Source organism: Callionymus lyra, chromosome 3, assembly GCF_982586985.1.
Source record: "Callionymus lyra chromosome 3, fCalLyr1.hap1.1, whole genome shotgun sequence".
NCBI lineage: Eukaryota > Metazoa > Chordata > Actinopteri > Syngnathiformes > Callionymidae > Callionymus > Callionymus lyra.
The window spans coordinates 40,299,156-40,324,147 of record NC_141820.1 but is presented as its reverse complement, the minus strand read 5'-3'; the positions used below and the strand labels follow the sequence as shown (position 1 = coordinate 40,324,147).

General features: G+C 38.2%; 1 protein-coding gene across 1 annotated transcript; it reads right to left on the bottom strand.

The window, feature by feature from the left end:
- Window positions 1-1,625: 1,625 nt before the first annotated feature.
- rerg (RAS-like, estrogen-regulated, growth inhibitor) lies at window positions 1,626-24,531 on the bottom strand. Its single transcript, XM_087786032.1, has 5 exons — window positions 23,977-24,531; window positions 17,603-17,750; window positions 5,931-5,987; window positions 5,007-5,080; window positions 1,626-3,115 (listed from the first exon to the last, which is right to left on the bottom strand). The coding sequence occupies exons 2-5, from the start codon at window positions 17,661-17,663 to the stop codon at window positions 2,705-2,707; spliced, it is 603 nt and encodes a 200-aa protein (XP_087642158.1). The 5' UTR covers window positions 17,664-17,750; window positions 23,977-24,531; the 3' UTR covers window positions 1,626-2,704.
- Between the last annotated feature and the right edge of the window lie 461 nt (window positions 24,532-24,992).

Below are 24,992 nucleotides of genomic sequence, written 5' to 3'. Positions count from 1 at the left end.
TGCACTAAAAAAGGAAATGTGTTTTGATTTTAAATATGGATTTAATGTATACCCTTCAAGTTACAGATTATATTGTTTTTTTCACATTATTTTTTAAATAATTTACTTTTTGTTATTTGAGGAACAGGAGATTTTGTACAATTTGATGTACAATTTCATCTTTAAAACAAACTATGGCTAATTTTGTGACATGATGGCATAGATTATAGAGACTTGTTTTACAATGCTGTTGTTAATTTGTTACTGTTACTTTTCTTAAACTGGTGATACTGGCAAATTAGCATTGACCTTAGCATGTTTTGATAGTCAGCATTGTTAGCCAACTAGCTTCTACAACAGTTCATTTAAGTAAGTAAGTAAGTAAGTTAGTAAGTTAAGATTATTTTAAAGCGCCTTTCTAGACCAGGTCACAAAGCGCTTTGACAATCAAAACAATACACAGTTAGAATATATACTTTAAAAGGCCAAAACACATAAAGCTAATTTCATGACACATCTGTTGGATGAATATTATTGGTTACATTTTCATCCATTGTTTCTTTTGCTTTTATTAAAAAAAAACATAGGTGACTTTAGTACAAATTCTTTCAACTTTGATTTGGATATTAAGCTTGTGAAATTCAGAAATCAGTACAGCTAACTCCATTATGTGAATCTTGTTTTGGCCTTCTAAACAAAACCTCATGACTCATAGTCATTTTAGATGAACTGTCAAACCCCGTGAGAAAAGCATGAAGTGCTGACACAAAGAGAAGTGGCCTTTCTATCCTTCTGTTCTCGCCCGACTGGCTCATCAGATGATGTCAGCAGCGATGAACGTGTGAACTAAACTGCAACGTTAAAATCTCCTCCTTCACAAATCATCATCCAGGAGGCTGAAAATAGATGTGATTTTGAAGAGATTGTAGAGATTCAATCTAGTTTTTAAGAACAAATATACGTATATAAGTTCTCTCTTGAAGCAAACAGTTTCTGCTGTTCATTCTGTTTCTGCAATAATTTAAAAGGAGTTTATTTTAGTTTTAAGTATCACATACAAGTGCTGGTAAACACTTTACTAGGTAGGGAGTTTCTGTATATTGTGGTTCTGCTCGTGAGTGAGTGAAAGGGCCTCTTAGTTCTGGTCTTAATAAGCGGTAGAGATGGATGGATGATGCAAGTCGACAAATGCTCGATTGTAGTTTGATTGCTGGTCAAACAGCACCATAACTTAGACATTAAAAAAAAGTGGCTTAAGTAGCTTGAATAGACTTGTGCCAACTTCATTTTAGTGAAGGGAATATAATGGAATGTGTCAAGTAAATAGAATAGAATTAATTCCAGATCATGATCGCTTTGCAGAATCTTAATTAAACTTGAGATTTCGAAAGCACAAGAGTAAAAAAAAACCTACTAAAAATAGCTCCGCACGTGAAGAAAAGCAACACTGGAGGTTTAACATGCTTATTATGGGATTCAAGGCTCCACCACGGGGACTTGCCGCGCCTCTCAGTGGTTCCCGAACTCAACTTTTGTTTTAGCGAGTGGTGTGAAGTGGAACGTCCTCTTTTATTTCATCGCCGGGGATACTGTTCTTGACATGATTGGAGCCAATAGTGGTTCCGTTGGTTGACAAGAAAACAAAGATGGATACATTCTTTTTATTGATTTTAAACATCACAAATACAAACAGAAAGTACTCCTGCTGACTCATTTAACGCAACAACTACAATGTGCATCAGATCAGGAGTCTGCAACTGGACCATCCATTTTTTTCAGAATAGAAAGACTTGTCAATAAAGTGCAACAGAGTCCTAACAAACAAATAAGCACTTCAAAATTGCCGACTATTGCAAAATTGACAGATGAAGATTGCCCAGATGGAAAGAAAAGGAGAATGTGCACAAAAAATACGTTTTATCTGGCCAGGAAATGGCTGCTTTCATCTTCATCTTAAATTATAGCCATTCAAAAAGGCTGGTATGCTCTTACGGAGAAGTATTTCTGTCCTTGCTTAATTTTGGGAGAAATACCAAGAAAGGTGGTGAGTTGTAGACATGCAAGTATTCTTTATAAATTAATGTACGTATATGATGAGTATAGGAAAAATATAGGAAAACAGTTAAAAAAATGAAAAAGATCAATTAAAATGAAACTTAACAAAATAGATAATCAAAAGCCAAATTATAATACCAAGGCTCATGATAAAAAAGGTTTAAAAACTTCAAAACAAAGAGAAAAAGCATAAAAAGTTAATATATCTTTTCCAAGATTGCACTTTTTTTTACCTTACCTTACCTGACTGTTGGTGATGGTTGCAGACTCCTGATTCAAAACAACAAAGACATGCCTCTAGTTGCCACTTCTTCCATTTCTCTACTTCCTGCTAAAGGACTTCTGAGTGTCTTTTTTAGGAAGGCTGCTGAAGTCACTACACAATATGACATGATACAGACAGGAACAAACCTTTGCTGCCCTGGTTAGATATATTTACTGAAGTCTTGGTCCAAGTTCAAACATATTCAATTTGGCAGGTTTCTTTTCTGTCCTGCCTGTTCGCTCACAGATACCCTCATAATTCCTTGTCCATTAACATTTATGTTGCCAAAATGTCGGCAAACCAGACTCTAGGTAAACAATAGTGGCGATGAATCTTCTATCCTCCAGCTGAAGAGGAAATATTGCACTTTCTTATCGTTCAAATATCTCCTGTCATCGTTGTTTCCTAGCTGCTGATCTTGGTCAGCATCTTGTTGATGGCTTGTTTGACGTGTGTGGTGGAGCTGCGGCGTCGGGCTTTACCCTGCACAGCTTTGCGACGTCGCACCTCCCTGCAGACCTCGTGGAAGGCCTCGGCTACCACACCGCCCTCATCAACGCAGGCTGAACACTCATAGAAGGCGCAGGCCATTTCTGCTGCCAGACGCTCGCCTTCTTCCGTACCAACCTGTCGCACGTGGTCTAGGTCTGACTTGTTTCCGACAAGTACCAGCGGCATGTTCTTGGGCTTTTTTACTTCTTCCAGGAAGTGCCGCAGCGGCGCCACCTCCTCGAAGCTTCCTCGGTCTGTAATGTCGTACACGATGATGAAGCCGTCGCCCCAGCGCATGTGACCTTCCCTCTGCTGGTTGTCATCCTAGACAGAAACAGGATATCACTTGAGAAAATGAAGACTAAGATTTACACAGCACTCAATATTAATTGGCGCTTCTGCTTTCACCTTAACAACTGAAATTCTCTGTAAAATTCTTCAAGCCACCCTTCTCTTTTGTGTTCCTTAACCCTGTTGCTGAACATTTCATTTATTTTTCAGTAAGAAAAACACATTCTTCTCACGTTTATTTTGAGTCGACTCCACTCAACTGTGTCCCTTCGGCTCACAGCCACCTCCTTCACCACAGTTTATGTCACAACAATGAGATTATTTTTGGATGTTTTTCTGACGGCTCGCCAAGCTGTGATTAAAAGTAATTTGCTCCAGTGACAGAAGTGGTCATCATAAACTTCTGCTTATCTGAGGTCCAGTTTCATGGTCAGTACTCGAAGAAAAGAGGTGTATCGAGAGAAAACCTTTGGGTTACATCCCAGCGAGGCTGAGGGCACCGTCGATCTCAAACTTCACTCTTTCCCTCATGAACAAGAGCCTTTAAAATATGACTTTCACTGCTTTCCATATTCCTTTAGCCGTCTATTAAAATCCTCCTCCTTACCTGAGCAGAAGTCAGACATGCGTTTTCACTTAGAACAAATATTGGAAGTCTCCGGCTTAATCCGGATGGGTTCATGGGTTCTCATGTCAGTTATTGGTGGAATGAAAAACCACATTCCTCCAGAGGACAGAGGACTGTACACTCCGCTGACACAAGCCGGGAATTTACACAAATCATGTGGCGTGCAGCTTGAGCGGCGAGAAAAAGTTTTTTAACAGCGTCTGGAATCTAAGTCTCAGTGATACCAGCTAGAACTTTAAAACATCAGTTAAAGAGAGTTGAAATGTCGCTGGTAAATGGACACCAACGTCGAGGAGTCTAGGAAGCAGTGCTTTCAGGACCATTTGCTTAGATATTTCAACATCTAACAGACAATGTTTCAAATGTTTTTTAAACCACACATCTATCATCATTTAGGTCAATAATAAATGATGTTATGAAACTGCACAGTTTGTTGCCTCAGGCAGAAATGAGTGATTGTCGTAACTATGCCTGGTCCTTGAAGAGCATATGCACCACCAACAAAGCATAAGATCAGTTTGTAGAAACATTACAATGATGTTCAGAAATTGTTCTATACTCACAGTAAGTGGAAATTATCAGACAGTGGAAAATAAGAAAAGCTTGTATATTGCACAGATTATTTCTAGTGGAGTGTGTACAATGCAAAGAAGCCAGAACTGTCATCTAAACAATCTTACTTATCCTCTAGTCCCTGGCAACTAACCTTGTCTCCAGTCCCTGTCTTTTAAACCTGATTCTAGTGTTAGTCTATCCTGCTTGTCTGTGGAGCATCTTGACATATGTAACATAATTTTTCTCAACATGTCATAAATGTAATCTCAATAAATAGTTTCAATATAATCTCAATAAATAGTTTCAGTCCCTGTCTTTTAAACCTGATTCCAGTGTTAGTCTATCCTGCTTGTCTGTGGAGCATCTTGACATATGTAACATAATTTTTCTCAACATGTCATAAATGTAATCTCAATAAATAGTTTCAATATAGTACTATATTATTTCCATTGTGATGTTTCCTTAATTTAAAAACATCTAGTCATTTTATAACTACTAAATAATCTGCTAAATCTAATATTACGTTATTATCATAATTATAATGCATCTCAGCCATCACTGCCTGTCATAATTCTCAAATTAATTTAATAACTTACTTGTTACTACCTGAAGAAGCTCAAGCCTAATCTGCTGAATTGGAAAAAGCATAATGATTTGTGTTCCTGTAGGGCTCTGTAAATTTAGCAAGTGCCTTCTTAAGGGAATTTGTGTTCAGGGACTTCAGGGACTGCTCAGACTTACCTGCCCAGCTGTGTCTAGAATCTCCATGGTGACCACCTCGTCGTCTATGTTAGCCTGATGCCGGTAAGTTGATTCTGATAAAAACACATTACAAAACAAAGAACAGGTAGTAAATTTACGCTTTTCATTATCATTGTTTAGTATACAGTGTTTATTTTCACAGCCTAATATGAGCCAAAAGACAAAGCTATGTTTGGAGTCCCTCTTTAATAAATAGGTTGAAAGGTTATCAACTACAACCTCAGAGGAATGCACATGTTTTAAGACAGGATGAATTACTTCAAAATTATACAACAACTACTACAATGATGTCTATCTATATATATTTTCTATCAGCTGCATGTTCCAAACTGAGCTGCACCTACAGTGAGACCAACAATAATGTGAGTGAAGACCCACAGGAGATCCATCAGGCGGGAGGCTGCAGGTGATCTCTGTAGCTCAGATTGTGAAACTGTGACATATTTTGCTTATTTATTCTATCAAATACACAATCATACTTTAGAAAAAATCCTGATTATTAACATATAATGTGCCAACATCAGGATTCAAATTGTTGTGTTGAATCAGGATAAAAAAGGACCCTTAATAATAACAATCACAGAGAGAAACCTACAGACATGTTATAAGTTTAAAGAACAGGTGCTAAAAACAGACAAAGTGCTGAAGTGAGCAGCTGGAGACATGACACAGGTGATGCACTGAATATACAAAATAGACAAACCTCTGTGATGTGGGCATGCATGCGTGTGACATCTGAGCTATCTCTTCAAATAGCATCCGTGTCACAATGATGATCTGTCATGTTTTTGAACCACGGAAACTGTAATCATACCCTCAACTTTTTTCTGTAAATCCTTAGGATTATGCCCCTTAATATTATATATGAATAATGAATAATATTAATAATACTTATCATCTTACCCAGTGTTGGGTCATACTCCCAGATGAATCTCCTGGTCAGGAATCTTACGACCAAAGCTGTTGAGAAAAATGTGAACAAGCTCTGGTCATGAAATTAGCTTGACACTTGACACACAGATTCATCTAAATGCTAATGAAAATGATGGTTAGAAACCATGGCCCTCTTCATGATGTCTCTGAAACTCATATGGAGATTGTTGACCATTATAGACTGTCGATTGTGAGGCTAATGTTTAGATATGTCCGAGTGACCTGATGATTAAAAAAAGGAAAGTGGTTCAGCTTCCTGTCTGTGTAGGAGGAATTGAATGAACATTCTTACCACCCCTGGCTTTGTGATTGACTCCTTGTGTCATGCATCAATGTTGTAACATTGTATTGTAAAATGTTCTCACACACGATATTTCTGAATGTCTAACTGTTGTACTAACTCTTCGACTGTGTGATTGTTGAAAGTTGAATTTTTATATACATTCATTCTATGCTGTGTTTTGTAATAGTTGCCAAGCAACGAAATTCCGTTGCCAGTTTCCCTGCAGTGTTTTTCCTTGCAATAACGATAAAATAAAGTCTAAGTCTATTATTATGTCATGCTGCTGTTATTTCTTTCAAGGTCAGTCAGAAGTATGTCAGCAGAAAAAAAAGCCTTATAGGATTGGGTGGAAAGTAATATATAAAGTTTGTTGTAAAAATAAAAAAATGTTGGATATAACAGATGAGGTGTATAGCTGACTTCTACTTTCTGCTAATAATGTAAAAACAAGTTGGTGGTAAAGAGGCTGTCTATCGCATCAAATGACGCATGATTTGCATACATGTGTAAGTAAATACACTTACTAAATCATTAATCTTGAATTTAAATTATGTTAAAATATTTTGAATTATCAATTTATTTAGTCACTGTTAGTTTCCCTATGTATCAAACATAAACCTGCCTTTCTTGAGAGCACTGCCATTGACTGCTGACAGCCAGTCTTTATGACTACTTTGACCGAGACCAAAGAGTATAAATCTGTGTCCCACTTATAGCGTTTAATCTCCAACATCACATCATCTACTTCCCATGGCTGTTTTCGAAAAAATTCCCCCCCATTCTGACTGAAGCTGTCACCATAAAATGTGGACTCTGGCACGCTGACAATCTCAATTCCCCGCTGCTGTGGCACAAAGATAAAAATGTAGGGTGCTGAGCCTTCACAGATTTACACCAAACAGGTCTTCTGCTGTGAGCTACAAGCTGCCTTTGTCTAGAGTCCTGATCACATTAGCAGCAGAATGTTGGACTAATTGTAAACAAAGCAGGAGCAATTAGCGTCACCCAAGGCTCAGACAATATTGATCCCACTGTTTTTCTGATGGATGCTTGCTGTTCCACATGATCAGAAAAAACTTTGAAAACACACTCTATGTTTGTGTAAATTTACGTCGGCTCACACTGCATGATTCTATCTGAGAGTCAAATCTCCGCTGATGTCCTTAAAAACCCTTTACAAAAGGATGATGAAATGTCAACGACTATAACTCTTCCCTTCTTGGACAAAAACAAAGTGGGAGGGTCACAAAGAGGGTGTACCCAGTGAGAGCTCAAGTTAACACTTTGCTACACACAACCAACATTACATCTCATGTAGTACAATGGAACCGCCACAAAACAAACCAGATGCACCTGGATCAAGAGTTTGTTAATAGCTACTGAAGAATGGGAACAATTCAAAGTGTTAAAACTGGTTCTGAAAGCAAGGATGTGTGACACACACATGCATTATAATGTTATAGACCTGTAACACCTGTTCCCATCAAGTTGTACATTGTTTTAACACTTCTTCCATTTCATCTGTCAATATATTTGACTCAAAAATGTGTCCCTCATAGGTTAAGGTCTAAGGATACAGTGCTTATGAGTGTTTGAATTTGTTTCACTATCAACTCGGTCATGCATACCTATAACAAGACGTACAACAGAAGCTTCATGAAATGGCTTCTATTAGCGTTTATACTGTACACAAAAACAGCAACGTGACTTCCTGAACAGAAGGTCAGAGTATGAAAGTTTTCCCAGAGTTCCTTTCAACTCCTCCTCCTCTCTCCCTCGGGGAATGTCTGTGTCCCTATACCAACCATGCAATGAAGCCTCTGAGGATATTTTGACAGACATTATGTTAAAAAGGAGTCCATGGCTATCAGGACAAATCTTCCTTTAGGTCCCATCGGTGCCATTTTCATGTATTTACTGGCGGAGAGAATCTTTCCAAGAGGGACTTTCACAAGAAGATAAATCTCATGATAATGAGACAAATAAAAATAGCATTGACGTAAATAGATATTCATACTCGTAATCCATAAGGTACGCATGCGTAATTGAAGACTTGTAGTCATAAAAAAACAAATGTTTACTAGATTTTCTAAGTGTATGAGTACAAGTTACTACACCGGACACATTAAATCTGCAGGTATGAGTCATAGATTTTGCACCTCAATCACTGCTAAAATAGGTGCATATATTCCACACACTCAAATGCGCATACACGTAACTTTATATTTGTACCCATAAAATACAAGGCACACTTGTGTTATTGAAGACTTGTAGTTATAAAGTAATAAAATAAATAAATAAATTATGGCTATATTTTTTAAAGTTTATGTAAATGCTTGAATCTGCTGTTCTTCCGCTTGCAGCGTAGCCTGTGATCAGCTGCTCCTCAAGTGGGCTCCTGCTATGGGGTGTTAAAAAAGGTTGTTTTATCAACTATTTATGCGGATATTTTGCTCATTTCACTGTGGATATGCCTCAAGCCATACGGATCTATGATCTTGTCTCTCTGTTTAGCATCAGAAAATCAATGGAGGACTTTGGGACATGGGACAGTTATGATCGAGCGTTACTTCCGTTTCTAATTGAGACAAATTCTCTGGAATATCTGCTGCTCTGTCGGATACTGAGTGAGTTCCACAAGAAATCGAGGAAGAAAAGCTCTCGTTCTGGTGTATAAGTCAAGAGAAAATGTGCTGCAGCTGCAGCTCGCCTGGACTCTGGCGTAATCAGGCATGCTGATCTATATTCCTTCCTGTGATGTGTGTGACAGCACAACTAGTTGTGGTCAGATGTTTTCATTTCCTCTTTTTAGTTCAGTGTTTACACCAGAGCTACCCGTAACTAGCTGTAACCCACGTGACCATTAGAGTAGCCTTCAAAAGGTCCCGCTGTCACAGCCTCAGTGACGTCATCAGCGAGGCATATCGGCCTGTTGAATGCTCGCTCCATTGCAAATAAATCCTTTTCTCTGAATGGTCTCTTCACAAGAGAAAAGTTGGATTTATTGTGTCTTTCAGAGACATGGCAGAGAGAGGAAGAGTTTATTCATCTTAATGAACTTTAATCTTCATGTTGATGACATCACATCTTGCTCTGCTAAAGAACTTTTAAATTTGACTGAAGCATTTAATTTTGAGAAACATGCTTCTGAACCCGCTCACCAAAAAGTTCACATTTTAGACTTAGAGTTTACTCTTGGCCTAGACATTTCTAATGTATCTGTACATGATGTCCGTCTTGTTTAACCTGGACTTCATCCCTTAACCTAAGCCCTTCGAAGTTAGGTCTCAGAGGCGTGTTATCTCAGCCGATACTGCAGATAGTTTTTCTGCTATATTTGACTTGGACAATTTGATTCACTGTTTCACTAATAATTTTGTTGAAATACTGGATCAAGTGGTAACTGTTAAATCGAAATTGAAAATTCAGAAAAAATGGTGCCCTTGGACAAACTCTGTACAGACTTTGTTGAAAGACTGAGCATCTCTGGAAGTCGACTAAACTCGAGGTGAACAAACTTCACCTCAGGGATCTGATGTCCTCATACAATGAGATGATGGAAACTGCCAGATCTGATTACATCAGGAAACTGGTAACAGCAAATAAAAAAAAACCAAAGTGTTGTTTGACATGATAAATTCTCTCGTGTGTCCTGCTGCTCCAATCACGCCTGTCTTTTGTGAAGTTGACAGCCATGCATTGTTGAGATTTTTCACTGACAGAATTAAATTGATCAAAGACAAAAACTCTCCCCTTCTGTGTGGAACCCCTGCTGTTACTGATCCTGTCTCCAGCCTGTGGTCCTCCTTCTTGTCCAAGATCTTGGTGAAGGTGGTGTCTGAGCAGCTGTCTTTGTTCCTGGATCAGAGCTACATCCATGAGAAGTTTAAGTCTGACTTCTGCAAACATCACTCTACGGAGACAGTCTTACTGAAAGTGTTCAGTGAGATCGTGATGTCAGCTGATTCAGGTAAATACACTGTTCTGGCTCTCTTGGTTCTGTCCTCAACCTTTGACACAGTTGATCACTAGATCCTGCTGAGAAGACTGAGGGATAAAGTTGGACTGTCTGGGTCTGTGTTACAATACCTTTCTGGGGGCAGTTTCAGTGTATCTGCCAATCAAATAAGGTCTGAATCAGCTGATCTGTTGTTTGGAGTCCCTTAAGGTTCTGTTTTGGGTCCTTTATTATTTTTGCTGTACTTTATTCCTCTGGGTAAAATCATTCAGAGATTTCCTGATGTTTCTTACCACATTTTTGCTGATAAGTGATTTGATCCAGACTTACCCCTCAGCTCGGTTCTTAGGTCTGTGGATCAGAATCTACTGATGGTTCCGGGCACACGGTTCAGGACCAGAGGAGAGAAATCCTTCCAGGCTGTTGCTCCTAAGCTTTGGAACGATCTTCCTCTCCCTCTGTGTTTGATGGATCTACTGACTACTTTTAGAAACATCTTAAGACATTCTTATTTGTGCAGGCTCTTCCCTGGCTTTCTGGGACTCCTGTGTGTCTTATGTGTCTTGATCTTTTAAGTATACATTTTAACTGTGTATTGTTTTTGATTGTTAAAGCGCTTTGTGACCCTGGTCTAGAAAGGCGCTCTAGAAATAACCATTACTTACTTACTTACTTACTTCTCAATCACACTGAGAAAATAGATATGCTGTGCGCATGCACAGTTTTGCATCTCTTTGATCAAAACTTGTAACTTTCCTAAAGTGAAGCCGTAACTGCGCATTCCCGTCAGTCAAGTGACGTGAATCAGCTGCTGCAGCCCTACTTTGACTTTTATTGCTATCTAAGCTTGAATCACCATCCGAACAAAACCTGAGAATCCCTTTTACGTGGTTATTCACAAAAACGGTTAAGGATAGCAGTGTGGTAGAAAAGAGACAGGTGTACAGTGATGTTAGGACATCGTCAGGTATCAGAGTAAGGTGTCAGGTTTCAGACCGAAACATTGGTCGGATCGAACGTCCTCAGGCTTTAAAATAAAAGTCTTCAGACAAAACAACATTAGACGCTCTCAAATATACGAAGACTGAGACATGACATGGTAAAAATAAAGAAAAATAATGCATGACCACAGAATACTAGTGCAATTGATCAATTAAAGAACAACAGTTGTTACCAATTAGTATTTTATATTCATACCAAATCCATTTAAATATACTAAAAGCTTCGAACAAATTTTTCATCGGCTATTCTATGACTGTCCACTTTAATCATTTAGATAAACCAAACCAATATAAATATGTACAATATATACCCAACAGAAATACAAATACCTCCTCATGTTCGAATTGTTCAGAGACCCAGTTGTCCAGAATGATCATTGTTGACTCATTTATTCCTGTTGGTCATGCATCATTAGGTATAATGAGATACAACAACTAATGACTTCTGAAAAAATGAGGCCAATTTCTTCCACCCTAATAAATCATTAGCCAAGAGAACACAACTCCACTCGCATTGCAAAAAGATTTGATATCTTCACACAACAGACCGAGTTTGGAGCTACAGATGTGAGTCCGAGCGAGTGAAAGACAAAAAAAACCAACTTGATAACAGTGCAGGCTGCCAGTTTGCTAGCAGTTGGAGGGACATTAAAATGTTCTTTTGTGATCACGCCACAATTGGCTTTGCAGCGTCCAGCCAACAGCAGTTAAACCATCAAAGCTGCAGTGTTTCACTCCCTCATGCTTTTAGCCTTTGCCTCCATTAAACGTACAATAGCTGGGGAGAAGATAATGTTCTCTGGTAAACAATAGGAAGATTAAATTTGATAAAAAATAGACTTTGAATGAGAAAATTAGGTTTGTTGATGAGGCACCAATTGATGATGATATTGTGCTTAAATTTGAAGTTAGTTTAAAGTGTTTTTTATGTTACGATTAAACTGTCTGTATTGAACACTTAAAGTTTGAGCATATACAGAGAATGTTTTCCCACTTCTAAAACATTTCTTAACTAGATAATTAACAGAAAAAACGGAATTCTAGTCATCAAAGTAACTACATGGCAAAGCCTGATTAGTCACACGCGAACAACATCTGGATTATGAACCATTACACAGTAATGTGGTAAATGCCTTTTATTTATTTAACACTTTTATGCCTATTCACACCCTGATAGGATTAGGCTGTGATGCAGCCCACCAGCCCAGTATTCAGGGGCAAACCAATATGTTAAAGGAGCATGTGGGTGTCAGGCTGGGACTCAAAATAGAACTCAGGTGCGGAGAAGGAGGGTTAGAAAGGCTTTAATCGTCTTAAAAATACAAGCAGGAAATCACTCCAACTGAGAAAAGCTCAAAGGCTACAAAACCGTTAACAAAGGGCGCTCCTACTGGTGGAAAATGACTCATAAGAAAAAGTGAAGCAAAACAAAAACACACTCCAGAAAAAGGCTCTGAGAAAAACCAAGTCATCTAGACAAAAAGAAATAACAAAAGCCAAGGTTTCTAAACTAAACAATTCGAAGAACAAAACTCTTGGCGAGTGGTCGGACAAAGCTGTGACTGTGACAAGGCTGGGTGAACGAACAAGACGAAACACTCTGGCACATGACAAGGGAGACAAAGACTGAGAGAGGGGCAAGTGACCTCCCCACGGTGTGACAGTGGGTCAGGAGCAGGAAACGTTGCTGGTACAGGGGCAGGAGCTGGAAAGTTTGGACTGAACCTGAAATAGAACCTTTCTGTCATGCATATCATGAAGAGGGCTGGGTTAAATGCCAAGCTTACGTTCATTATTATCTTCTCTTTCTTAAACCATCACCACCTTTATCCATTGACAATGTTACTAATTCATATTCGAAGTACAATTAATTTGAGTTCATTCAAGAATTTACTCCCAATCATACCTGTGGAGCAGACATCAAGGCAGAGTTATTAATGTACTTATTTAAGACCGACAGATGACAGCAGACTTATTTCCAAGCATAGTTAGAGAAGGAGAGAATCTAACCATGTTCTATGCTGCCTGGCTGCTCCTGGAATAAATTATCCTCATTAGTTTAATTCGATTTGAGGTTTGAGCTCATGAGCTTTATTGGATAACAACTGAGCCTCACTCGTACAACCACTTCTACCTCAGTACAGTTTAGACTCTGGTGGGGGCAAAAGTTGTTCTGCTTAGGAGCTCAGGAGCTGAGTAAAACTTTATCGAAAAAGCTTTGCTGCTCAGAAATTTCATTTCAAAGTCTGGTTTCACAAATAACAAAAGAACTCAACAACTCAACTATTAAAGTCATAAATATTTGGTGTGTTTCACAAACAGCTGGTCGCTGATCAATGTACATTGCGTTTTGGACCGGCTAGAATGTCAGGGAGCTCTGAATGGTGGCGGTCCACCCCTCTCTTTGAATAAGCTCTATAAACACAATGCAAGAAAAGAGGAGACCATTTCGTCCTCAGGGGCCTGCGGTGCCTAAAATAGGACATCTGAGCATCTTTGATTTCATGTCGCTAGCAGAAGTGAGGGTGTCCAGAGACAGTGACGACATTTTCACTTCACGCCAACAATAGCAAAGTGTCGAGTGTATCTTAGAGCAGCCCAACATAACACCCTGATGTATTTTTCCACATTTCCTGTGATGATTGGTTTCTCTTTGAACAATCACGACTATTATATTAACAATGTTCTTCCAAATTTTGCCAGGGTGGCTCGACCGGCCATGTTTGAAACCCATATGACCTCCAAACTGTTTAATTGCAATTGCTTAGAGACAGCTGTTGCATTCTTTACCATCATGGCTGAAGTACCAACAACATTTTTTAAGATTTCAAGAAGAACAGGAAAGTGACCCAACACAGACCTTTCTCTCATTTCAATGTTCACGTTTCAATTTTGACCTGCATGAATAAAAGTCAACAGAACCAAGACAGACTCTTGTGAGACTCTGTCAAAGACAAAAGACATGTTGGACAAATAATTTGGGGGAAAGGAGAATATGATGACAAGTGATGGTTGACCACTTGACAGGTATAGTGATCATATAATTCCAGGACATTGAAATGACTTCTCCTATCTTCTGTCTCCTGCCATCGGAAATAACTTTTAAAGAGAAAAAAAGGTCTGAAGATTTAAATGAACTCCATGAACAAACAATTGAAATAGCTTGAATTAAGATTTTCTTATGTCAGACTTTCTGTCGGCAGGAAATACAAAGTCTCCTAATGTTTATTGACCTTCAGGGTGGCTGATTCTCATTGGAAATGAAAATGGAAGCTTTTACTGATCCATCATGAAATATTAAATGTTGACAGGGAGGTTGTTAAAAGCCGGAAGGCTATTAACTAGCGATGAGTCACAAGGCCAGTGGCATTCCAAGTTAACCAAGCAGATAATATTGGTGAGACGAGTAGGAGGTGAGCGCAAAAATTCTCAAGATAGGATCCAAACACTATGGTGAAGCCCACTGGTTTTCTGTGACATGAAGGAAGGCATTGGTACATATGTCTCTGGCAGATGTAAAGAAGTGACAGCTGAGTAAGCAGAAGGAGTGCCAGGTACACTGAAGCATGAGGGGGCTCCTCTCCTTTCAGATGACTCTTTGCTCCTCCAAGAGTCGAGCAGCACTCAGCTGCCAGAGGACATTGAGTACTTGTGCGTTTTTAAAAGCTTTGAGGTCGACTTCCGCTTGGGTGTGAGATGGAGTAGGTGTGTGACACATTTGCTCCGGTAAACTTCTCAAGAAAACCAACATAATCAATCCCAAACATGTATTGTCTTTCACTTCCATCAACAAGCTAAACCTTAAAAATCCGCTCTAAACCTTCAAAATCCAAGAAGAACGATGCTAGTGTGAGCATGGAGGCTATCACGGCACTACTGGAGGAGGATTGTGCAGAGCTAGAGAACATTGTTCAGCCTCCTGGACACCAAACTTGACCAGATGGACTGAAAGTGGACGACCACAATGAAAGAGTCTCCGCCTTAGAACTTGCAGCAGACGAGAAGTTATAAGCTAAAGTGGCTGACCTGGGAAGCCGAAGCAGACGTCAGAACATAAAAATCCTTGGTCTTCCTGCATCCACTGAAAGCGAATGAAAAGTAATAACATGCACTTATATCTATTTATTTTGTGTATGAATATAAATAGCCTCTATAAAAGATAAATTTGACCTAGTATGTACTTTTTCCACCTCTGGAGGTCAAGAAATCAGAGCTATGGCTGCAGTACGCAACCAGAAGTCACAGGTGACAAGCTGCCATTTACAAAGGAGTCAGACGGAGTTCGGAGCAGGAGGTGACCATGGTTGTATTCATGCGGGTTGATGCCTCATACTGTATATGAGTTCATTTTGTCGTCTCTAATCAACTCCTACCTGTTATGTCTATAACCATTCATTCCTTTCTCTTTCCTCTGATCTTTTCTCATAAAAAGTTTATATACTGTATATACAAAGACAGGAAAGGTGACAAAGGGAAAATGAAGCCGTTTTACGCATTCCTTCTTCTGTAATTTCCTTATTCCTCATTACTTTTATTTGTATGAATGTTCTTTTTATAACACATTTTTATATTTAATATCAAACTTCAGTCCTCTTTTTATTTTTCTTATCTTTTCTCTGTCTATACTAGTTTTTCCTATCCATCTTCTTTTTCCATTGCTACCATTCCTGCATCTGTATTTACTTCTAGTTTAATCCTTACACCTACTTTTCTGTATTCACCTCACTTTTGTTTATAACTTTGATTCTTGACTTCTATTGTTCTTTTCTACTTTACTTTAAACTTTAATCTTTTCTTACCTGCACATGAAAGGTCTCTTCCGTCCTTTCATTCAACCTCCTTCAATAAATCTGCCCTTCCATCCTTTCATTTCTTAATTTCCTGTCCCCTGGTTCACTTTTTACTTCTTTCTTCTTATATTTCAAACTTTTCTTCATTCTGTCCTTATTTTCTAAATTCATGTTATTCCCTTATTCTGTTTCTCATCCCTTCGTTTCATCCTTTGCATCGCCTTGTTTATTCTTTCTGAAGGTTAAAAGCTTAACAAGGGCTTTAACAGTGAATTGATCAATTGTTTGAAGGTGTTTCTATATGTGTCTAGAGCTAGGCTTTTACCACCCTGATCCCTCAAGGGAAAGAGAAGAAGAATGTACGAGGGCCAGATAGTGCCATCGTGCTGCACTTTGCACTGGCACCATTTCCTACAAAAGGAAAAGGAATAAAAAACTATATTATAACAAATCTTTCTTTTGAAAAAATGTGAAAATAAGACAACACGTGTAAGCTGCTTCTCCTGCACTTCACGTTCACTTCCTTACATGGTGGAAACAGCTGATTAATGCACAGAAAACTCAACTTGATCTGCTGCGTGGACAAACATATGGAGTATGTTAGCGTACTAGACGCTAAGTGCCTGCAGCTACTCCAGGAATGCAGATTAAAAGATAATGATGGCACTTTTATCGCAGTAAGAAGAATGGCTCCATCTCAGTTGGAGCAAAAACAGCCTCCTACTGTTCCCCTGCTGATGATGAGAGGAGCGTCTGCGGACGTGGATGATGGTGGGAAACTATTTGAGGTTGAGTCAGTGGAGACATGACAAGCAGATATGAACCAAGAACCAACAACACTTGCTGAACCATGTTTTACTTCGACAAAGCTGCGAGAATGTTATGTAGGATATATCAAATATTTTAGCAGTTTAGCTAGTTACCAGACAGTTAGTGGAAATGATGATAGTGGGTTGCAGATCTATGCAAACATAGCTGTTCCGTATGGGATGTTGCATATCATTCTTGAGATTAACAAAAGTTTTTAATAAATTGCCTCATTATTAAAAATGTCAATATTAGGTATGTTTTGTGAAATAACACCCCAAATTATTTATTAAAATTATCCAAAAAGTAGGTTGAAATCAATAATCAATCAAATTAATCAAGAAAATTATAAATAGACAAAAAAAAGTATGATATTCCACATAATGAATGTGAACTTGATTCCCTTTCCGCTTTATTAAATAAATATAAAGGAGCCCAATTTTTTTTTTTCGTTGATAAAATAATAAATTATCATTATACAGAAATCATTCCATTTACATGCTAGAGATAAAAAAAAGTTGCTAAGTGCTTAGAATATCTCCAGCATATGAAGAAAATTATACATGCATTTTTTGCAGTCGCTCAGAAGGTGGTTTAATGATAACATAGCGGATGCTTCTCCTGTTATCATGAGGCCTAAGAGGCCATTTCATTAAACCAGTAGAAGACGAGAAAAGCAACATGGTTCCAAAGTCAAAATCAATGTTGGCAGCTCATCAACTTTCATCTGCATCATGGCGCCCTTTTTATTAAAAATATTTTCTTTTCACATCAATCAAAGGTGAAACCAAATATCAACTCACCAGACTTGCCAACTCCGGCTCTGCCAAAGACAGCCAGCTTCACCTCCGGGCTCTTTGCCATGACGTCCGCGACGGCAAGTAAAGCCGAGCCAACTAATCAGTACAATCTGAGTTCAGTCAGCCATCGTATTCTTCACTGATGCAACGTCTGAGGAACCGAACAGAGAAATGGTTATCAAATGGCATCTTTTTTCAGGTAACATACATGAGAAGATGGCCTTGTTTGAACCTCAACTGCAGTCGCCAAAAGCCCCCCGTTTGAAAACAAATTTAAGTTGTATTATTTTGTTCTATGCATGTAAATGTTACATCACATTTTTAAAACTGGTTTTCTTTCAGTGTTGAACCCACATCTGTATTAGTGTACTCATGCCCTAGTGTAATTTTAAGCAATTAACTGTTTTGTTTCTTGGTATAATTATTTGGTAATTTTTACATTTTCTTGTAACCTGAAATGGAGTAAAATAAAATCAAATGTAAAAAATAAATAAATACAAGTTACAATACGTATGTAGAAGTAGGGGGGCATATATTTCCAAGTCTAAGAAAAAGTAAAACAATGTAATACATTTGTACAAAGAAAATAAAACACCTCTAATCAGTTGAAATCATTTCTTATACGTTTGAAATACTTGACAGTCCATACCAATCCATACCACAGTAGTGGCTGATTCAGCTTTTAACCACTTTCTTGTTATACATTTTTACTCAATGCCAACAATTTACAAAGCACTTTCTTGTCTCCGTTGTTCCAGTTTTCAATAGTCAAGTCACCCAAGTACATCAGTGTTCGAAATACTAGTCGGGAGTCTGCAATTTGTAGATTGATTTTCAAGTTTTCAGAAGAAAAATTAAACAACCTGCAATTATTCAGATAAGTCATAAGTCAGATCGGCTACGGTGAAAAAGCTGCGATCTACGGATGAGAACGAAGAAGTTTAATAAATATATTTGCTCTGACGACACGTCAGATGGTGAAACTGGTGAAGCAGCTGTTTAGTTAAGGGTTGTTGCTAACAACAGAGCTAACAGCAACTGCTACAGAGAAGATGTGAGTGGATGTATAGAGCGGGAAAATCGCTTCACAAAATTTAACACCTTTATTAGGCATCTAGAGAAGCATCACAACAAAAACAGAACGAAGCAGTTAACTTTCCTATTCTGTAGAGATAAGAGAAACTTTCAGTCGACGCATGAAAGTCAACAATAACAAACGTTCTTGTTAGTGTTAATGTTGACTTCATCATTGGAATCTGCCTCATACAATAAATAGAGTTTGTGTTTAATATTAGTTGAATAAAGGCTGACGTTCAATGTCAAAATGAAACAAAATCATTGATCACACAAAAATATATTTAACGTGTTTAGTTTAGTAATAACACAGTTTAACGCTTCACTAACTTACTTTTAAATCATGTCGTTAAAAACCGTGATTATAAACAAAAGTCCTCCAGACCTCTGTGCTCTAAGGTCCTTCTATGCATGCACACTTTTTGTGAATCAGATTCAGACTAGTTTATTGGATTTGTTTACATAATTTGTGTTGTTCTAATATATGATTATACTGAGTGTGCTTCTTTTATTTACATTTATTCTCAAAACCTTATTAGTATTAAAGCAGGAAAGACTAAGAATACTTTTATTTGACTTGGGTTTTTGACTTTGACTTGGCTTAAGTGTTATTATTATTTAGTTCTTGATCTTTTTGTGATCACTTAATAATCCTGACACTTGCAGGGTTATTCACTACAGTATATCCAACATTGTCACCCTTAGTATTTTGTTGTCAACTTGTCAACTTCACTGACTGTCTACATATTTTTAAACAAAGTTTACAATTTAACTTTTTTCTTTTTGTTCACAAAATGCTGATAAACATCAAACTATTTATTTGAATAAATACCAACTTTGTAATTCTATATGTTATTACTGTGGTGATAACTTTATTAGTATTCTGTGTAAAATGATGATGTGTGGGTGTGATGAGTAGTACATTTATAAATTGGTTGATGTATTTCTAGTTCTAATAACAAGGGAGAGTGGGATGAAAGACCAGTGGAGGTATCAGGGAATGATAACTTTGCTGCAGAGGAGGATCAGGAGTGAACAGTGAAATTAAAAAAAGAGTGAGAAGAAAAAGAAGTTAGTACTTTTATGGGTTACAAAACTATATATGTTGTAAATGTAAGCATAATTAGATGGAAAAGGTTGTAGTATGGAGACTTGTGTATTTGCAGGAATCATTTTCAGATTCAGAACACTTTTGACATTCTGCAATATTGCAGAACACTACTCTACATGTTTTGGCCTTTAAAGGTAAGATTTACACCGAAAGTGTTATTTAAGTGGGTGTTGATCAAAAAGATCAAAAAATATGGCAGTGGTTTGCTCTAATATACCAATAAAGTCTCACCTGTGCCAAGGTGCTCTTTTGGGGTGTAAAACTAAATCTCCCGACATTCTTTCAACTGAACTGTTTATATTTTTTTATATCTTATATCTTTATATTTTAAATCTTGAGAAAATCATACATCGTTAGAGACATAGATTTTTTAAATCTTTAGTTTATTTTCATCTGACTAAGATGCATGTGGACGCTGGCCTGGTCTCCTGGATCTCACACTATCTCACTGATCGTCTACAGTATGTCAGGCTGAAGGACATCACATCTGACACTGTGGTGTGCAGTACAGGAGCACCTCAGGGTACCTTACTGGCCCCTCTCCTCTTCACCATCTACACTTCAGACTTCTGCTACAACTCCAAGCTGAGTCTCGTCCAGAAGTATGCTGACGACACTGCCATTGTTGGATGCATCAGGGACAACAGCGAGTACCTCAGTGTGTGGCTGGACAGTAAACTGGACTGGTCCTGCAACACGGACCATGTGTATGAGAAAGTTCAGAGTAGACTGTACTTTCTGAGGAGACTCCGATAATTGAACATCTGCAAGAAGCTCCTCTGCATGTTCTACAAGCCTGTGGTGGCCAGTGTCCTGTTTTATGCTGTGGTGTGCTGGGGTGGGAATGTGTCCAAGAGGAGTGTCAACAGGTTGGACAGGTTGATCAGGAGGGCTGGCTCTGTGGTTGGAATGAAGCTGAACTCACTCCATCCAGTCCATCCTGGATGATGACAGTCATCCTCTCAACACTGTCATCAGTGGGCAGAGAAGCAGATGGATGGAGTCCGTCCGTCCAAATCTTCCGCTACTTATCGCTGCTGTCCCTTTGTGTTTCACGAAGTCCCCGAACTGACATGTATGTCACCAACAGGGTATGATTTTCTCAAGATTTTTTTTATCTCAAGATAAAAAAAACTCATCTATGTCACCTCATGGGCTCCGTAATAATCAACGTATTTATTATAATTACTTTTTTTTGGACTGTGGAGACTTTAGCCAGGAATTCAAATTACATTTTAAAGGTGCAGCACGGACAACAAAAACCCTTGATTGCCATGTTTTTAAAATGAACATACATCATTGTATAATAAGATATCCAACTGAGCAGGAAATTAATTCAAGATTGTCCCTTGTCAGTTTCTGATCCACGTCCACAGTTCGGATAACCATCGGACAGAACTAAAATTAAACCCTATTCGAAGGTATTTGGTCAAAGGCAAACATTTTTTTGTCTGAGTCAACCTCACTTACTTCATAATAGACTTCATGAAAACAAATACAGGAATTTAATTATCTGTTTTTTTCAAATACTTCCCAATTGGCTAAACCAATGATTAGAGTAGCATTTATTCTTCAAAAAATGCTTATCAATCAAGCAGTAACTCTTGTGTGAGTGATGTGACTAACAGACAGAAAAGAAATAATAGAATGTCTTAAAGTACGGTTGTTGTTACTAAAATGGTTATTATCAAGAAGTATGGAAAATGTCTTTATATCACATTATAAACTAAACTTTATAATATATTGTTTTTCTTATCCTCATACTTGTCCAAACAAAAGTACCTTTAGTTGCAGCACACATTCAAGAATCTAGAATCACTTCTTACATGACTGTACAGTCATACAGCCTCAATAATGACCTCTGCCAAAGAAGTTTTTTTTTTTTGTCTGGGTCAGATTGGAGCACAAATCTCTCATCACCGTCATTACAGGCTGACTGAACTTAATAGTTGAGCAATCTGTAGCCTGTCATGCCCAAAATCAACAATATTTATTCATAAGAGAAGGACTGTATTTATAGTTTTGTCTATTTTCTACGCAGTAACATTTACTAAAAATCCCTGAACAAATTCCAAGTGAGACATCATTTCCATGGCCTGGTGTCCCTGAGCTTCTTTGCCTGATGTGACCCAAGAGGCTGTTCTGACAAAGAAATCCAGTGTTTAATTAAGAACCGAGCTCAATTAGTGTATATGAGGTCACACTAACAAGGTCCTTTTTCTCATCTATGGTCACCAAAATAATAAGATCGTTGATACAGGTGGCTTCAGTGTTTGACCTTGAGGACGAAGGTCAAGTTGAAGGTCAGTTACATTGTAAATTGGATCACAGGTCCAAGTTTAAAGCTTAAAAGTTGTCATGGAAGACTGGTCTTTGTGGTCTGAACTGGGTACATGCTTGCCCAGGGAAAATGACATCAGGGTGTTGGTACTGTGGTCAAGTTAGATTACAAACTAGTAAACCCCGACTCTGGCAGGAGGCGCAACGCAGCTGCAGCTATAGAAAGACACTGGACCACAGGCCTGTCATCAGAGTACATGCAGTACTAACACGGAAGCTAAAACAACCCTCTGCAAATATATTTTTTTAAATCCCAGCCAAATCAAGACGATTTTAGGTTTTATGTTTTTTTACTCTGTAACACCGTGGTGAGGTCACTTGCCCCTCCCTCACCTGTCTCCTCCCTGATTCCCTATTTCTTCCACCTGTTCCCCTTTACCTTCATGTGTTTAGATAGTCTTTGTCTCCCTTGTCATGTGACAGTGTTTCATCTTGTTCGTTCACCCCTGCCTTGTCACAGTCACAGCTTTGTTCGACCACATAAGACTGTTTTTTTCCTACCAAGAGTGATTTTTGTTTTTTTGGAATTGTTTAGTTTAGAAACCATAGCTTATGTTTTTTCTTCAGCTATGTGTTTTCCTCCCCTGGAGTGTGTTCTCTTTCTGCGCCCGAGTCCTTTTTCCAGTCCAAGCCTGACACTCGACATACGATGAACTTCAAATGATGTAAACTTCCCATCAGAACCCTTTCCGATTTATGTTTCAAACCAGTAACTGTGTTTTATAGTTCTTTATTAAGATTTCCTATCCAACAGTAAGAATAGGTTTTAGCACCTGGGTATTTGACTGTGAATGTCAAACATACCTTAGTTTAAGGTTAAATGTGTAGAGAGATTATGACTGAAACAATGTCAACCGACATCTCATCGATTTAACCACTAACACTGAGTTTCCCTTTAAAATACAGATACAGAAGAAAACTTGTGGCTCACTTTGTAACTACTAAAGTGATACCAAGTCTATAGCAGGTCACTTCCTGTCTTGGAAGAAAGCACTCATCATAAATATCCAGCTAAGCGATTCGTATTTTGACTCAAGTGTGTGTGTGTGTGTATATATATATATATATATATATATATGGAAATTGGAGGCATATAGCTTACACAATGCAATCAACACAGCAGCCAGTAACCAAGTGTGGACTTTAAGAAGCGTGACATCGACAGAAAGGGGCCTTGACTTTCTTTTCCAGATAACTTCTCTGGCTAAATACTAAGGTGTTCCAAGGTTAACTGAAGAATCTCTTCAACGTGTCTGCCCTGGGGGATCCCTCCAACCCTTGGGGTAGATTTGCGTTCATTCTTCATTCACTCACACCTGGATGATGGGGCATCTTGCCTCCACTCCTTTATCTTTGGGACACTATCCTGCAACCTCACCTGTGGCCCCCAGCCATGGTTCAAGTTAAGAGAAAAATAGACCACCTCATACGGAGGCCGTACATTAGGTTGTGACACCAGCTTGTTTTTCTTTTCAAAGAAACATTAACATCTCGATCGAAACAAATCCAAATAAAATTTATAACAGAACTAGAATGCAGCTACAGTGATGCGAGTTATGTGAATAAGGAATGTGTGTGTGTGTGTGTGTGTGTGTGTGTGTGTGTGTGTGTGTGTGTGTGTGTGTGTGTGTGTGTGTGGAGACAGTGAGACCCCGATTTCCTCTGACGAACTATCATGTAACAGAAGGTCCAGCTCCATGGCTTCCATATATGTCCACTCAAACAATCGCAACATTAGCCAAAGTTGAGTGAGGACAAAGGATCTTGAAACCCCTGAAGACAACATGACAGCCAGTACAGTCGAGCCTCCAGAGGAGCGAACAAGGACGAGAACGCGAACGGGTAAACTCACCGATAGCAGCCGAGAATAAAGATGAATTGCCACGTTAACGGGAAGTTTGGTGGGGGATGTCGGCCCAGATGTTATCGGTGGATTCAGAGGACAGATATGGGGAGAAGAGAAAGTCATCTAGGTGTGGAGTGAATGAAGTCCTTCTGTGGAGTGTCACTGCTGATATGAAGAGACGCAGCTGGAGTCCCTGCGTGTTGCTGCAGAGTTAGAAACATGGAAAAGATTGGCCTCTAGTGGCAGGAATAAGACGTACAGGCTGAACGTTCTATACTTTTTTTTTTTTTTTCCAAATCATCCATGCAGTAAAACGGAACAAATATAATCAAAATAAAGATTAAATGTATTAATAATATAGCTTAAGAAACGAATTGCAACAAATATAAACCAGTAAGAGGGGACAAAAGGCTAATTTACAGTTTAATTTAATGACACCATGTAATTACATTTTATTTTATTTTTTTGTCCATACTGTACAAATACAACAACGTTAAGTAACTTAATATTAACTTAGAACTTGAAACTTGATTTTCTGGAACTCCTGTGTTGTTCTCAGTATTATCTTGATCTTTAAAGTATGTACTTTTTTGAGTATTGTTTTGATTGTTTAAGCGCTTTGTGACCCTGGTCTGGAAAAGCGCTATATAAATAAAAATGACTTACTTACTTATATTTTTAATTAGTTTATGTGTTAAAAACATTAAAATGACATCAAGGAGACGAAATAAAAACAAATAAAATCACAAGATCTGTCTTGATACATCTTACAATAAATTGGCATGTTTATAACAATGACAATAGCTTCTGGTAATAGTTTTCTCTGCATTCATCTATTAAAAAACAAACAGGTTTTTAACTTAATGTATTTCAAAATCATGTGATTATGTAACATGGTATAATATTTTGTTGTTGCTTCAAAAATGTTCGACCAGGAGAGTCTTGGACACAAGTTTAGGATTTAAAATATATCTATTTTAATGTTGTGAGGTAGCTAAATAGCTTTGGCAGTTAAACCCCAT

What these genes read in the sequence shown, in the direction of transcription:
- rerg (XM_087786032.1), bottom strand. Translation starts at nt 17,663, where the DNA reads ATGGCAAAGAGCCCGGAGGTGAAGCTGGCTGTCTTTGGCAGAGCCGGA. An exon ending in GGAGTATGACCCAACACTGG is followed by an intron (nt 5,081 to 5,930) that starts GTAAGATGATAA and finishes TGTTTTTATCAG; the next exon opens with AATCAACTTACCGGCATCAG. An exon ending in TTCTAGACACAGCTGGGCAG is followed by an intron (nt 3,116 to 5,006) that starts GTAAGTCTGAGC and finishes GTTTCTGTCTAG; the next exon opens with GATGACAACCAGCAGAGGGA.